The sequence below is a fragment of the Pteropus medius genome, unplaced genomic scaffold (genome assembly GCF_902729225.1).
Source record: "Pteropus medius unplaced genomic scaffold, Ma_sr-lr_union100, whole genome shotgun sequence".
Lineage (NCBI taxonomy): Eukaryota > Metazoa > Chordata > Mammalia > Chiroptera > Pteropodidae > Pteropus > Pteropus medius.
In genome coordinates this window covers 8,543,178-8,560,532 of record NW_024340696.1, presented here as the reverse complement: position 1 = coordinate 8,560,532, position 17,355 = coordinate 8,543,178, and the positions used below count along the sequence as shown (strand labels likewise).

At 33.9% G+C, this 17,355-nt stretch overlaps 1 protein-coding gene across 3 annotated transcripts in view; it reads left to right on the top strand.

Annotated features, from left to right (window-relative positions):
- Positions 1 to 17,355, top strand: part of DCDC1 (doublecortin domain containing 1) — a 367,143-nt gene that overhangs the window by 260,141 nt on the left and 89,647 nt on the right. Inside the window, exon 1 of one of the 3 annotated variants that reach the window (XM_039866325.1) lies at positions 4,765 to 4,953. The exons of 1 other annotated variant lie outside the window; for it this stretch is intronic. In XM_039866325.1, coding sequence (XP_039722259.1) covers positions 4,829 to 4,953 — 125 coding nt within the window. In that variant the 5' untranslated portion in view covers positions 4,765 to 4,828. Of the gene's footprint in view, positions 1 to 4,764; positions 4,954 to 4,989; positions 5,006 to 17,355 lie in introns of those variants that run through there. One more of the 3 variants, XM_039866326.1, reaches the window with a different exon arrangement.

The window sequence follows — 17,355 nt, the reverse complement described above, 5'->3', positions numbered from 1 at the left end:
AAGTGAAAGCAAAAATAAATGAATGGGACTACATCAAACTAAAATGCTTCTGCTTTTAGTTTGTTTCGTCAGCAAGGTAAAGAGACAACCATCTGAACGGGAAAATATATTTGCAAGCAACACCTCCGATAAGGGCCTAATATCCAAAATATACAAAGAACTCATACGACTCAATAACAAGAAAAAAACGATCCAATCAAAAAATGGGCTGAGGACCTGAACGGACACTTCTCCCTAGAGGACATTCAAATGGCCAACAAATATATGAAAAGATGCTCAACATCGCTAGCTATTAGGGAAATACAAATCAAAACCACAATGAGATACCATCTCATACCTGTTAGAATAGCTATAATCAACAGGACAAGTAATAACAAATGCTGGGGAGGATGAGGAGAAAAAGGAACCCTCATACACTGCTGGTGGGACTGAAAATTGTATTAACCAATGTTACCCCAATAAACTTAAAAAAAAACAAAACTATGAGAATATATTTTTCTAGCTTGTTTAAAAATGTTCCAAAATGCAGGTCCCATTGTGTTTTTTAGCTTCTTTATTTAAAAAACTTTAATACCCTCTGATAAATATGTAAGATCAAATGATAGACATCAGTGCAGTTGAAAATTTGCTAGCCAAATGTTAATAAAAATTTTTACATAATTGTTGATGAGCTTGAAAAATGAAAACATGATTGGGTATGTTAGCCAGTGATGCATTTCTTCCACCTGTATGTATATACTTTGGAGAATTTTTGGTTTTAAAGATATAACAATGCTTAAAACCATGTTATGAAATATCTGCAATTAAAAGGAGACTTAATTTTTTAAATACTATTTTTGCTTATCTTATGTATACTTATTTGTGTATAATATATCCATGTTGCATATGCCATGCTATTATAATAGTACATGCATATGTTAGTGAATAAATGCATACATAATTTGAGGTACATAACAAATTTTCAAATCGTAGGATTGTACAATTGAACAATTTAGGGGCTAAAGTATAAAGTCCAAATTCTCTGACATGGCATTTCTGGTTCATATCCCATCATTTCTCCTACATTCAGCCAGACGGAACAACTTACAGAAAATTAATATGCCAGGGGTTCCCAAACTGGGGTACACATTAGAATCACTTGGGGGTCCTTTAAATATCTCAAAACCCAGGCTACTCTAGCAATTAAATTCTATTCTCTGTGGGTGGGACACAGGCATTTCTACATTTGAAGCTCCCAAGTGATTTCAATTGCAGTCAAGATGGTTACCACTGACCTATGCCTTGGTGTTTCAAGCCTAGGAGCCTTTGCACATGCTATCCCTCCCACTATCCCTTGTCCACTGAATGAATTCGTCTACTCTGTGTTAAAGATCCAATTCAAGTGCTCATCTTTGAACCTTCTCTGATGCCACCTAACCCAACCCAAGTCACATAGTCCATTAACCCATTTTCAGTTTCATATAACACTTTCTATATAATTCAAATTCTGTATATTCATTGTTTATTTATGTCAGTCTCCTCCACATATATGATTTTATAGATGTCACTGCATTAAACACTATATAATGAAAAACATGATGAACACAGCAATTTAACCCACACACTTAATGGCAGCCTTTAAGATCTGAGAATTAATGAAAGAAAAATACATTCCTCTCATATCATCTGTGATAAATCTAAAACTTTTTTCTTACTCATGCTACTCTCCTCTTCACTATTGATTTGCTAAATTTAAAGGAGCCGCCATTTATTGATCACTTTCCATGTGCCACACATACATTGTCTGATTTAATCACAATATTTGCCACTCTTTAAGGAAGGTATTATTATTCCCATTTTATGACCAAAGAAACTGAGGCTCATAGAAAGGAGATGATTAATATAAGCTCTTTCAATGAAAAAGTGATAGAGATAAGAGTAAAACCCAAAGTCCCTTTTTCCACTGTGCTTCAATTTGTTTTTCCTTTGAAAATATCAGCATCTAGATGCAATCTGCCCACAGTACAAGATGTTTAAGAAAATAGTGGGTTTTTAAAATGAACATATCATTTTAATTTTTGTTTGCATAGTAGACATTTAATAATTTAGATGGTCTTGATCAGTTAATGTTCTCAGGGTCTGTGTGGTCTTGCTTATTTTTCTACCACTAATGTCTCCACCAGGGCACTTTACACAGTGAGTGACATTCAGTTGGCTTCGCCCACGTCGAAACCCACGTGTACCCTAACTTCAACTGTAGAATTGATTAAAACTTATTACATATAACCATTTCTCCTGCATCCTGACTTCACAAAGCATATGATTAAGGATGTCTGCATCCTTCTATTCAAACTGCTTTACTCATATCCTTGAAATAACAATCCTTTTCCCCAAGGTTCTACAATTATCTCTTAAGTAGAGTTCAAGCATACATAAGTCATTTCAGAAGCTAATGATGGAAAGCAAAACCCATAAATACGGTAAGAAAAATATAGCTCTTACATGTCATCAGATGGGTTTGTTGCTATCAGGAAAACATCAGAGGGAGAGAAGATCAACAAGGGAAAAGGAAAATTAAGCAAGTAATAACAAAAGCAGCTGGAGAAAAGGAAACAGGAGCAGCTGATGAGTAGGAGAAGAGGAAAAATGAAGCACTTCGGTGAAAACCCATTATTACTGGGAAATGATTTTTAATACAGCTTAAAGTCTGTTTAACAGTAAGAAGAGAACTTAACCAACTTTATCAAAAAGAAAAAAAAAAGGAAATTCTGGAATCCTAAATATAGCTAATATAGAATTCAAGAAAAAAAGGATGTAAGATGCTTAAACTTTGTGATAATGAATGAAATTTAAATCACAATTGAGCATGATCCAAAACATAGTTTTCATCTAAAATATTCGACTATTGGTGGATAGAAAATAAACAAATATTAAGATGTTAATCTTGCTTAAAAGTAGTGCTTATATAAAACCAAATACCAGCAATTCAACTCCTTATGGTTGTGCCTCCATCTGATAGGTTGATGGTCATGAAAGATTTTAGTGAGGGCAGTGATTATTAAACATCGTGGAATAAAAATGGTTCTCATCATATCAAATAGATAAATTTAGCAGCAGACTTTTAAGTTCATTTTGAATAAAGTGGTATTGTTATTCCTGAGTAAAAAATTACCCCAAATTTATTGCCTGTCTTAATCTGCTTGGGCTGCTATAACAAAATACCACAGACTAGGTGACTAATAAACAACAGAAATTTACTTCCTACAGTTCTGGAGGCTGGGAGTCCAAGATCAGAGCGCCAGTATGGTCGAGTGAAGGCCCTCTTCTGGGTTGGAGACTTCTCATTGTATCTTTACATGAAGAGGCTAGGGAGCTCTGTGGAGTCTCTCTTATGAGAGCATTCTTCAGGGTTCTGCCTTGATGGCCTAGAATTTCTCTAGGGTGTATACATGTAAGTGGAATTACTATGAATAAAGGGCACGCCTACTTTCCACTTTGTTTCGTAGTATCAAATAGCTCACTAAAGTGATTCTAGTTATAGCTTAGGGGATGATGGCGTGTTGTCAGACTTGATTTTTGCTAATCTGAGGGGTGTAAAATTGTACCTTATTATTTTTATTAATGTTAGTATTTGTTCTTGTCTGACTACCAATGTGACAGAGCATCCTTTCATATTTATTGGTCATCCTGGCATCCTTTTCTGTGAATCACTTAGCTATATCCTTTACCCACTTACTAATAAGTTGTTTGCCTTTCTCTTATTTGCTGGCACAAGTCATTTTAGATAATAATCCTAGTATGCTTTGCAAATATGTTCTCCCAAACTTATCCTTTTAAAATCTTTTATTAAACATATTTTAAAAATTTAGTTAGATTTATCTTTTATATTTTATTTCATGGCATGTGCTAAATATCTTTTAAATATTTGAAAGTTTGTCGGTGCATTTAAACTTTTAATCAACTTAGAATAGATTAGTGTGTGTGTTTATATTGATGAGGTAGTATCTTTTTGTTTTATAATTGCCAAATATTTCAACTATATAGAAAAACATAAAAGATTTATTTTTTATATGTAGAATTAATTATTGCAGCCCTATTTATTGAATAGTCCAGTATTGCCTTGTTAAAATTTTTAACATCACCTCTGTCATGTCTCACATTTCCACACATGCATGAAGGTATTTTTAGACTCCTATTATGTTCCACTAATTTAGTCATTTATTTAGTATGTTCTTAAATGATAAAATAGATGTGTAAATAAGTATTCATTTACATAATCAAATATCCTATATTCATAATGAAAGCAAAAAAATAGAATTTATTGAAGAGTACATTCAAAATTATATTTAAAACAGTAGCTTTAGTTTAAAGACATTCTAAGAAATTGCCTGGTCATGCAAATTTTATAAATTTCAATTTTAATAGCATGACATTTTTATAGGTTGCTGGAGAATTCATTGAGATAAAATATTTAAAGCTTAAAAATGAGAAACAGTTAAAATATTTCTCATTAAAAATATTTTTCACAAGAAATTGGTTAGGTTAGTTTGTTTTTTGTATGGGACACATCATAAGGTGGCCCTCAATAACTCATGCTCCATTGAATGCCCGCCCTTCTAGTGTGGTTACCCACTTTATTATTTCCTTCTAAATAAGTCAATATGCAAAAAAAAAAATCATTGGATATCGCACTGTATTTACACATTATCTGAGACTCCGCCTTAGTAGACTGCAGTGATAAACTCTCCTGTGCTCTTCTAGGGGCAGACTGCTATAATGTGAACTGAACTGCCTGTGGAGAGGACCATGCAGCAGGAAACTGCAGGCAGCATCTAGAAGGGCTTTAGTCATGCAGCTGCAAGAAAATGAATTCTGTGATCAACCTGAGGTTGCTTGGAAGTGGGTTTTTCCCCAGTCAAGCCTCCAGATGAAAACACAGCACAGCCGACATCTTGATTGTAGCTTCATGAGACCGTAAGCAAAAGATCCAGCCAGGCCTCTCCTGGGCTTGACACCCATGGAAACTGTGAGATAATAAGTATTAGTGTTGCTTTAAGCTGCTAAATTTGTGATAATTTTTTATACAGCAATTAAAATTAATGCATCTTCGATGCCAAAGGTCTGGAACAGACCTTTAAACTTATCAATAAATTTATAAACTTACAGAAAGTACTAAAGATCCTAGTTATAAATCATTGTTCTTAAATTGTTCTTATTTATTTGAAAATAATACATCTTTTTTGCAGGATAAGAGTGGCCTTCTGATTTACTTGGACTTTTAATTCTTTTGTATAAAACATTTTTTCATGAAGATGATGTGTCCCAAAACAAACTAAAGTCTTATCATATATTCTTGTTATTAAGCATGGATTTTTAGCTTATCTTCTGAAATCTAATATTATTGCAGTAGCAGTCTTTTTATTTCTATATACCCTGAGTAAAGAAGTAATTACTTTTGACATTTCCACTTCTATGTTTTGAGCACTCATGTGTTAATAATTCCCCTTTCATTGTGATTATTTTTCCTATATCACTGAAAACTTGCCATTTACGGTAAGTGTGAAATTTGAATTTTTATTAGTTTATTATTATTTTTTAGTTATATGAAATATTTTCTTTCTCTGGCCAGTTTAAAATATGTGCAGTCAGTCTTGCCTAAAAAGATAAACAACATTTTTCGTGATCATTTCAGTGCAACTCATTGTACTCTACTTGCAAGCCTCTCAGTCTTCTTGCATCTAAAGCCATTATCTTTGTCGAATTGGAAGTTTAGTTTAATGTCTTTTGTGTGTAAAGATAAGTGCTATATGCGCTACAAAAGAAACAGAAGGTACGTATCTGCTCCCAAGAAACTGTCACGTATGAGAGATACAACAACAGAGAAGGAATGTTTGAAACACTTACAGCAACTTTGAGAACCAAACCCATACTAGAGTCCTAGATTCACTCTTACCTACCTACTTCCTCTTTCTCTTCCATGTCTTGGTAAAGTATAAGAGGCTCCTACTACCCTCCATCTTTTAGGACTAAATTCACTCTTCCTTCTACTCTTTTTTTTTTTTTAATCAACCCCTGTAGTATTAGCTGGTAGGAGCATTCTCTCTCAGACTTCTCATCCCTTTAATTCTCTGAACTTCCTCCTTGACCTGAACTTCCCTTCTACTCCTTCCCAGGGCTATGTTTTGCCTTCTGGAACTCCCAATTTCTAGTCAACAAATTTCCCTCCTCCCTTTGGCCCGAATGTTTCTTCTACTTCTTCTTCACCAACGTATCCGATCATGCCCTGAGGACTTTGCTTTGCTTTTAGCTTTCTCAGAAAAGGTCTGCTCATTCCTCTGAGGAAAGGAGATGGAGTAAGTGCCCTCTGCACTGTCTTCACTGCTGATTCCAGATGACTCCTTCGTTGTCTTATTAAAACCCCAGTTTTCTAGAGGGACATGCCAAATGTCTCAGCTGGACTGCTCTCTGCTCCTACTTTGTCACTGTCTACTGACATGAAGTTAAGTTCCCTTTTGATACCTGGATCCTGATTTTCCTATAAACACAGGTATTGCCATGATCTCAGGTGACTTGAAAGGGCACAGAAGACTAGGGAGCAGAGACAGGAATCTTTTAACAAGAAAATAGTCAGAGCTTTGTTTCAAGGATGGAGAATCTAGATATTGGAGAATAGGGTTCATCAAAGGTAAAGGTAAGATTTTGAATCTAAAGGGCTAGGAGAATTTTAAAAGACAAAAATCTTAGGTCTTTATTTGATTCTGAAGAATTTTCTTTTATTTGAACATTTGGTTTTCATTTACATCATGAAATTTTAAACCTGAACTTTTATTACTTTATTATTTATATTAGAACCAATTGATATTAGAATTATAGATATTGATGTTAGAACTACTATTTATTGAGTGCATACTATGATCCAGCCAAAGTATCGTCTATTATATGGATAATCTCATTACATTCTCACTACCAATTAATGAGGTAGGTATTATAATTTTCTCCAATTTAAAGATAAGGAAACTAAGGAAGAGTTTAAACACCATTTTAAATTACACACTGCTAGTAAACGGCAGAGCAAGAAGGTGGATTGAAGTAGTCTGATCCTAGACTCTGATTTGTCCAGTAGATTGTTGTAGACAAGGGGCTGGTGTATGTGAGAGAACAGGACTGGGGATAGGCGACCCATGAGAATGTGTGTGTTCTCTATGGGAATCCATGGAAAGAAAGACTGAAGAGCTAACCCATGGGGGCAATTCACATTTAGGAGGAAAGGGTAGTACCGAACAAACAAATAAACAAACAAACAAAGCAGGTAATGGTTGGAGAATTGTAAAGGGATCCAAGATCTTGTGTGGTATCATCAAACTAACTGCAGAGAGAGTTTTGAGATGTGAGTGATATTCTGTATCCATGACTGTAGAAATATGAAGGAGAGGGAGAACAGGGGGAAAAACTACTGACTTGTTCGACAATGAAGATGTTGGTGATATCTGAGAGTACTTTTGAGAATGTGGGTGGAAAAAAGATTGTAGACATAAAGTTGAAACGGAACACAGAAGGGATTGGCAGAGAAATGGGTCGAGTGAAAATCAAGACTAGGCAGTAAGCCCAATGAGCTTTTAGAAGAGGAACTAAGTGCATGTAGGAAGGCAGAGGGGAAAAGATTGAAGGTATTGGCCAGCACTTAAATATTGAATTCTGGTGAAATATGAAGGATAGCAAATTAGCTTTTTGATTCAAACATTCTAGATTAGCTCCTTATGATGGAGAAATTTAATATTTTGTATATTGAACATAAATGGTCCAACAATTGAAAAGGGTTTGTACACTCTTTGTCAAAATAGTTTTGGCAAATTTTGGTTCCATTTGGACACAAAATAAAATGTATTGTTTCCATCAACATTTAAAAGTGTGGTTCTCGTATATCTCCTCATAAGTAATTTGAGAGAAAAATTTCTTATGTAAAAGGCAGTTGGATATCTCCTTTTGAATATTCTCGGGAATCCTATCTCAGCATTTTCAAAAGTAATCTTATTATCATTCCTCCAAAAGGTTCCTCTCTCAATTAATAGAATCAACAGCCACCAGATGCCTGAGCAGAATCTTAGCCATCATCCATACTATCTCCTCTCTCCCCTTAATAGTCAATTTACAGTCGAACACTGTAAATCCATCCACTTGTTGAAAATTTCTCTTCTCTTCTACTTGATTACCTTTTTCTTTAGTCTTAACACATTTTTCACATTGTTGTTCTTCTACAATACACATCTCGTCCCTCCCCTGTTTAACATCCTTGAATGGCATCATACAACTTAACCGGGCCTGTAAAGGTCACATGATCCATCCTGTTTGTCTTTCCAGATGTACATCTTTTTACTACACTACACTTTTCCCGTTTCTCTTGCTTGTTCATTCAGGACTTGCCTATGAAGTTTCCTCACCCTAGAATCTCTTTTCTCTTTGTCCCACTAATTCCCACTTATCCTTAAGCTTTTGGTATAGATATCATCAACTCCTGGAAAATTTTCCTCTCTCCAAGTTCATATTAGGTGTTTCTTCTATGTGCTTCACAACACTCCACGTTTCTCCTATCATAGCATTCATTACACTGTGAGTAGTTAGTGTATACTTCTCAGGAATATCTTTGAGGTACTCATGTTCGGAACCACAGGAATAAATTATCGAGGTAAGAAATATGATTGAGAGAACTATTGGGTCAGCTCTTATTTATTAAAAATGCTTCCCCTCTTCCACCACCATGGAAATAGTTCCATCGTTGTCTCCAACAATAATCTTATTAAGCACCTACTAAAGTGCTTTGTGGAAGCCTATGAAGTTATGAACTGGAATGATTTTATGATTTAATTAACTTCATTAAATTTTATGGAGAAAAGAAAGGAATGCTTGTGTTTGTGTGTGTGTGTGTGTGCATGAGTGTGTATATATATATAGAAAGATATTTGGGACATCTAAATTATGTGAACAAAAAGTGTCCATCTAAATGCAAAAAGACAATGTTATCAATGGATGAGATTGTTGTTTTATTGCTATTACAGTATATTTGCTTTATGCCAAGTTTATTTTGTAGAATATAGGGCATGAGGGCCCTTTGAATGGTTCCTGATATAGCACATTAATAATTGCTTAAGACTGTGAGATGATTTTACTATTCTGAATTATTATAGAAATTTATAGTTGTTATAACTATTTTTAGGATATAATTTTGGTGATATGTGATTCATTTGATAAGAGTTTTTGGTCAAAGATATACTCCCCAACTATAATCTAATTTCTATGAGAAAATAGAATCTCTCTTTCAAAAATCTGCTTTGTGACTTTTGACTTACAGAATCATAGTACGCCAAAAATGGGGACAGTGCATAACAAAATTAGAGTAATAACTAAAATATTATTTAAAGCACTAAAAGTTATAGCATAAAGACAGTTTCTTGCTAACTAATTCCCCAAAAGTGAACTTTTGATCTTTGCTGCATAAAGCTTATCCTGGGCCTTCTGGTCAGAAATGGAGCCCCCACTGAATATCTGTTTGGTGCCCCGCCCTTTTCTCCTTCGGGAATGATCATTGTTGTGGGTCTTCCATCCAACAGTTGGGCTCACAGCATGTTGCATTGGGGTTCTTCTTGACTTCTGAAACAATAGTTGGTTAGAACTTACATATTGCTTTAATTGTTTTATTGTCTCTGTGACATAACATTTAAGGACCTTCCACAAACCCAATAAAAAACAAAACTGTTAATAAAGAATATATTAAAATAATTTAGTTATGCTTTGATAGGAATCATTCTAACTTATATTCTTATGAGGAAAGCATTGCCATAATTATTTCTGTATTAGATAAAAATATTATTTCTCCTTCAAATTAGACTATTTGAGGGGAATTTTTATTTGAGAGTGTTTCCTCCTCTTGTATTTTACAGAAGAGTTTTAAAAGGATTGGTGTTAATTCTTCTTTAAATATTTGGTGGAATTCACCTGTGAAACCATCTAGTACTGTGTATTTCTTTCTTGGGTGGTTTTTGATTACTGATTCACTCTATATACCCGTTATCGGTATGCTTAGATTTTCTATTTCTTCATAATTTAGTCATTATAGGTTTCAGGTAGGTTGTGTGTTTCCAGAAAATTTTCCACTTCTAGGTTATCCAATTTGTTGGCCTATAATTCTTCATGATAGTCTCCCATACTTTGTATTTTTTATTTTTGTGTCCTTTCTACATCCGTTAGTGTATAAGAATAAGTCATTAGATAGCCTCTAAAAATAACTTTTACCTATATTCTGGCATGCATTTACATCTGGGAAACTACTTTTCCAGCTTATCATTGCTTAATAAAATTTGGGGAAATCTAATTTATCTATCCTACTTTTGCCTATGAAATAAATACTACTCATGACTTAAGTTTTCTATTTTGATAGAAAGTAGTCGCTGAACATAGTGTACTTATGTGGTAGTAATTAGGAACCTGGAAATTCATGAGAATCAGGAAGAATAGCTGCAGCATCCAAATCGATGAACTGTTGCTGATTCTTTAATATCTCCAGAGGGAAACCAAGCTTATAAAATCTTGCTAACCACCTTGCATTGAGCTGTCACCTTCGATGTACCTTTGATATACTTGCTTTTTGTTAAAGGAGAAGATGGGAAACAGAAAGTATATCATTTCATTCACACGGACTTTGTCTGGAAGTGCGGCTGTGATATGATTTCTGTCAGAAACAATCTGCTTGATATTGCTCTGTCTCTGCTTGGGAACACAGAGTGGCCTGTCTGTTTTCTATCCCTGGGTGCTGGGATATGCTGCCTTGTCAAATAGCATTTGTCTTCACTCACTACCTGCTTGTTGAGTGGAACTCAGCCTCGCTGCGGTGGCAGAGAAAGCCTTAGGCTGCTCAGCATCTGTCTCTTCATGTAATTAACTGCAGCCCTGGATAGGGAGCAAAACAGAGATTTTGCGCCGTGAAAGAGTAATGTGTCTAGACAGGAGTTTCTAAGCAGGGAAAAGGTTTGTTAGGGTTTCTTTTTAAACAGGAGGACACGATTTTTTGCCTCAAAATGTTTTGAAGGCAAAAGTGACCATTTTCTTCCAAAGCAAACTTTGGAAAACTCAACATTCCTTAAATGCTCTTTGAAAAAGCCTTCACTTGGCAATTTTAGCATCAAAATAAATAATGATAGCAATGAATTATAGACCCTTGAATAAAATAGGAACCCTGAGTCAATACTGACATAAATAAGTGAATAAATAAATAGATAAAGATTGGTTCTTCCTTCAAGTAGAATGCCAACTGTAGAATAAATGCTGAAGATAAGATTGATGTAGAAAAATCACCATTTCACACTGTCATGTAAAAATTGATTTGAGCAAGATATATCAATGGATGCTAATACTAGTGAGTGAAAATTTGATGAGGATTAGGATATATGTGATATCAAATTACCTCTTCACAAATTACATATGTAATATATATATATATATATATATATAGTATATGTAATTCAATCTTGCTAAAAGTTATATGAGAGCTTTTCGTTTTATTTTTGTAAATTTTCTGTAAGTTTGAAACTATATCAAAATAAATAAGTACCAAAAAATAGTATTCACTTGTCGTCTTTTGGTTTTCTTCTCAAGTAATTGGAGCATGGCTCAGGCTTAGCTCTTTTTTAACATAGTCTCAGGAAAAATGCACTGTGCTTACCCAGAAGCTTCACTCACCAGCTGCCAGCAAAGCTTCATTAATGTAACATGTTCTGCAATCAAAACCTGCTCTCTCTTGGGAAAAGAATGACATCCTGAATACTTGCCTTTCACAGAGACCCACTTAGAGGTTTGCAATCCATAAGGATTTCTAAGTGAAACGTGAATATCTGCATGTGTGGTTCCCTGACACATTTTATAGTACCCTTTGACTTTACAGAAAAGGGCCCTGAAATTTAGAAAATGGATGTTTGCAATTCTTCCTTGCTTTCAGAAGAAGGCAAAGAATTCTCCTCTTCTAAGATCTTATTGCGTAGTCATAGCAGCATTGATAATTGCTTAAATAAGAAAAAGAGGTTAAATATTATAATAAAGACTGCAAACAGTATTGAAAACAATTATATTCAACTCTTACCTGCTTGAGTATAAATTTTTGCTATTCATTTAATATAGAACATTGTGATTCTTGAATGAATTAACTTACAATTTAACTTAAAAGTTGAATTAAGCAATGCAAGGTGTGTCTGAAGGAGCAGTCATTACCCTTATCCAGCTGATTAGGTGCCCTAACATGTTTCTTCAGGCAACAGTGCCCTTGGTGTTGCCATCATCTTGAAGTTGATGATGGCCCTGACCACTCCTTCTCAGTCAGGACAGATAATATCTCTTATTTGGAACTACTGGCTTTGACTTACCTTTTCTTTCTGGTTGGTTAATTTAGAGGTAGGTTGACTTCTGTCCCAACGGGAAAATGAGTCAAGTATCAAGCATCAGTCCTTGAAATTTGATCTCGTTTGCCAACGCTGCGAGATGGTCTCGGTGTGCTCCTAAGATCTCTAATAATTATTTGATTTATTGATATTTGTATTTTGGGTGTATATTTTACATTGAAAAAATACTGAGTTTTATATTTTCTTAGAATTATATGTACTCCAACCTCTATCTTTTTCTTTTCTTTTTTCTTTTTTCTTCATAATAAAAGAAGTCTGTCAGAATCATATTGTCCCAATTCATTATTTTAAGGATTGGATTTTAGGGATCCCCAAGTTGCCTGGGGATCATACTTATTGGCAGGGCTGGAATTTGGACTAAAGGTTAAGGTTCTTAGGCTAGTGTTATATTTACATGTTGTCACTCTCATAGCAGCCAAGAATGTGTTCATTTTTTTTTGGAAATTCATGGAAAACAAAAGTACAATACTTTTTAAATAGAATATCTAAAGTTAAATTATACATAATGATTTTAAAACTTTTTGTTTCGAAATAATTTTAAATTTACAGGAGAATTATAAAGATAGTAGAAAGTTCCATATCTTTCACTCAGTTTCCCCTACTGCTAACTGTGGTACATTTATCAAAACTATGAAGTTAGCATTGGTACAATAATATTACCTAAACTACAGACTGAATCCAGGTTTCTCTAGTTTTTCCACTAATGTCCTTTTTTCTATTCTTGGATCCAATCCAGCATATCATATTGCCTTTAATAGTCATATCTCCTAAGTCTCCTAAGTTTCTCAATATTTCCTGTATTTTATAGCCTTAACACTTCTAAATGGTGGTCAAGTATTTTGTAGAAGGTTCCTCAGAGTTTATTTGAAGTTTCTTATGACTGGACTGAAGTTATGCATTTCGGGGAAAAATATCACAGATTCTCCCTTTTCATTGCTTTATTTCAGGGTGTGCATATCATATTACATATTACTGGTGATGTTAACCTTGATAACTTGGTTAAAGATGGTGTCAGCCAGATTTCTCCATTGTGAAGTTATTATTTTCCCTTCCCATACATTAGAAGTGAATAGTTCAACTCACACTCAAGGGGTAGGGAATTGAGCTCTACCTCTTGGAGGGAGAAGTATTTAAAAAATTATAGACATAGTTAAGATACCAGAATAATTCACAAATATTCGAGGAGAGATACCTTGAGGCTATGCAAGTATCAAATTTCTTTTAAGTTTTTTTCACTAATTTAGAATTTATCAGTGGACATTGCCTGCTGCAGTTATTGCTATGATGCTCTAATAGTGACTTTATTTCCCTTATTTTTCCTACATTTATTAATTGGAATTCTTTAGTAAGGAAGATTAATCCATTCTTCCTCATTTACTTATTTATTCAACCTATTGATTATATTCATATTGGCTCATGGATATTTATTTTATTCTTTGGGTAATAACTCAACATCATTATTTATTTATTTTTGCTCAAATTATTCATTTTAGCCATTGGAGCACTTTTCGTTTGGCTCCTATGCCCTTTTGACATATACCATATTTTTCTCCTTTCTTCTTAACTATTCCTTAGTTTCTGGTGGTTCAAGATGCTCCAGGATCATCTCGTGTGTTTGCTGCCTCAACCATAGAATTAGCCATTCTATTGGAGAAAGCTATTTAGAAACCAGGGCCTGGGTGCTAAGTGTGCTTATTGCTGTTGGGGTGTATTTCTCCTAGGTCCTCTCAGTGGACAGATCTAGGAAATGGATGTACATATAATCTTTGTAAACATATGAATATATATTTGTATCTGTATCTGTATATACATGGTAAAACAAACATGCGTTCATACTGATATGTTTGACTGTGATTCAGTACTACGGCATTCATTCTAATATTCTCATTATAGTTATTTATGAGGTGTAAGTTGTGAGGTATTTATCAAGGTTCTTTTTGTTTTGTTTTGTTTCATATAGATATCCAGTTATTCCAGCATCATTTGTTGAAAATATTCTCCTTCCTCCATTGAATTGTCTTTCTACCTTTGTCAAAACTCAGTAAATTATGTTTGTGTGTGTCCATTTCTGGTCTCCTTGTTCTGTTCCATTGATTCATATTCCTATCCTTTCACTAATACCATACAATATTGATTATGTAGCTCTACAGAAAGACTTTGAAATTGTGTAGTGTACATCCTCCAATATTGTTATTTTTCAGAATTGTTTCGGCTATTCTAGTTCCTTTGTCCTTCCATAGAATTTTAGAATCAGCATGTCAAAACTTACAAAAAGAAAAAAAAACAAAGATTTGCTGGGATTTTTATTGGGATATGTGGATTCTATAGATCAAATTGGAAAAAAATTGACATTTAACATCTTAACAATATTGTTTCCCAGTTCATTAATGTGATGTATCTCTTCATTTATTTACTTATATATTTTATTTCTTTTATGAGTGTTTTGGAATTCTCAGCATACAGATCTTGCACACATTTGTTGAAAGATTTATACCTAAGTATTTCATATTACTATTTCATGTAATTGCAAGTATGCTGTTTTTTATTTTAGTTTCAAATCCCAATTGTTCATTGCTGGTATGTAAGAATGTAATTGACTTTCATATATTGATCTTTATCCTATAACTTGGTTAAACTCTTATTAGTTCTTGGAACTTTGTTGTAGAGTCTTTGCTTTGTTTGTTTGTTTGTTTTTAACATAGGCCATCATATTATCTGTGAATTGAGACTGTTTTCTTTCTTTCTTTCCAATCCATATGCCTTTTGTTTCTTCTTTTTCCCTCTCTTAGTGGGCTGCGTGGGATTTCCAGTATTATGTTGAATAGGAATAGTAAGAGATGACATCTTTGCCTTATTCTTAATTTTAGGGGGAAATCATTCAGTCTCTTACCATTGAGTATAATGTCAGCTGTAGTTTTTTGTTTTGTTTGTTTGTTTGTTTGTTTTTTGTTTTGCCCAGATGCATTTATTAGGGTAAAGAAATTTTATTCTACTACTAGTTTGATATGAATTTTTATTTTGAAGCCATTTAGAATTTTGTTGAATGATTTTTCTGCATCAATTGAGATGATCACGTGCTTTTTCTTATTTAGTAATTTAATGTGACAAATTACATTGATTGATTTTCAAATGGTGAACCAGTCTTGAATTCTTGTGGTGAATCTTGCTTACTTATATGCTGTTTCATTCTTTTTTAATATTGCTGGATATGATTTGGTAATATTTTGTTGGTGATTTTCTGCGTCTATATTTAAGGGAAATATTGGTCTGTAGTTTTCTATTTTGGATAGATGTTTCTCTAGGTTTGGTATTGGGTTAATGCTGGCCTCATAAAATGATCTGGGGAGTACTGTCTCCTTTTGTGTTTTCTGGAAAAGAATGTGTAGTATTTATGGTATTATTTCTTCTAATGTTTTGTAGAATTCTGTATATTTTGGGAAAGTAGTTTTATATAATTTTTTGCATAAAATTTTATTTTAAGTTTTAATTAACTAAAGTTTAGTTAACATTCAGGAAAGTTAAACCTTGTGATTGAAAATCAAAATTAATTTACTTTATTTAGATTCAGTTACCAAATATTCAAACCGGATTGAGTTCACCATGAGTTGTGCATTAGACCCTGGGATGAAATTCTGTACCTATCTTCTTCTTAGAATATAATACCTAAAAATAATTTTTCTCTAATTTTATTTTAGTTTCTTTATATCAAGACTAATATTGACAGTCAGGAGCTGGCACCTTTCTCCAAAACATTACACTCTGTCTTACAAAATGCTTAGAACCAGATGTCTAGCTTTTGGACTTTTTGGTTTTTCGTTCTTCTTTGTAGTTAAAGTTTTCAGTCTTCCTCCAGCCTCGTGTCTTCAATACCATCATGGCCTCTCCATACATCTTACAGTGTACTTGCTTAAGGTGTGACAGCAAATCACTATGGTGATGGGAGCAAGAGCCAGGCTGTGGGGCATCAGTTATAACTGGATAACATTTAGGAGGCAGTTTCTTTCTCAGAGCACACTGCAGCCTGCTTTGGAGCCTATCTTGAACAGCCTGGGAAGAGAAGTAGGGTTGCAATCATCGTTGTCTAGGCTGCCTCACTGAGTCTGGGTTTAAAGGATTCTTTGGAACTCTGAATTTCCACTCAGCTGAAGGCAAATTACTCTGTCGAGCAGCCTGTCTTGGTTTATCTTCAGTCATTATTTATTTGCTCACCACAAAGGGTAACCTTCAGCCAAACTGGCACCATTTCCGGGCCTTGTTCTCCTCAATGTAGCATTCAGTATTATAAGCTTAACATATGGATGCATTTTTATCAGGAGAAAAATAGGGCATTTCTTTTTAAATGACTTGATGTTCCACATTTTATAGTTAACATATATTCAAATGAGAGTTTATGTATAATTTTATTTATGTCTTATGATACCTTAAGAGAGAACATTTTATATCACACTTATTTGTATAACATTTCTTTCTTAGAAAACTTGAAGCAAGGAGTAGATCCCTTTCATCTTTGTTTTCCCAACAATATCCAGTAGTGTATACAGTGCATAACAGGTGCCAAGTAATGATTGTTGAATGAATAATAAATATGTAAATGAAGTATATTATTTTCCCTCTTCTTGTTTTATCCTTATCTTCCATGTTCAGTAAGTTTAGTTTTTTCCCCCCAAAGATTATAAAAACCTGTTTTTCTTTTTTTCTTATATGTTTGCTATGCATATCTGAGATAATATACAATTTAACATCTTATTTAGAAGGAAATTTACTTGTATGTTTATTGGTAAAATGTTTTCTAAATAAACCCCTTTTGGTGTCATGCATACCAGATACTTCCAGAGTGTATATATATATTTCAAGCTGGAGAAGACAAGGGAAATGAGAGAAAAAGAGGAATCGATCAGGTGTATAGGTTTGATATGGGTTTAGTTGGGTTTAG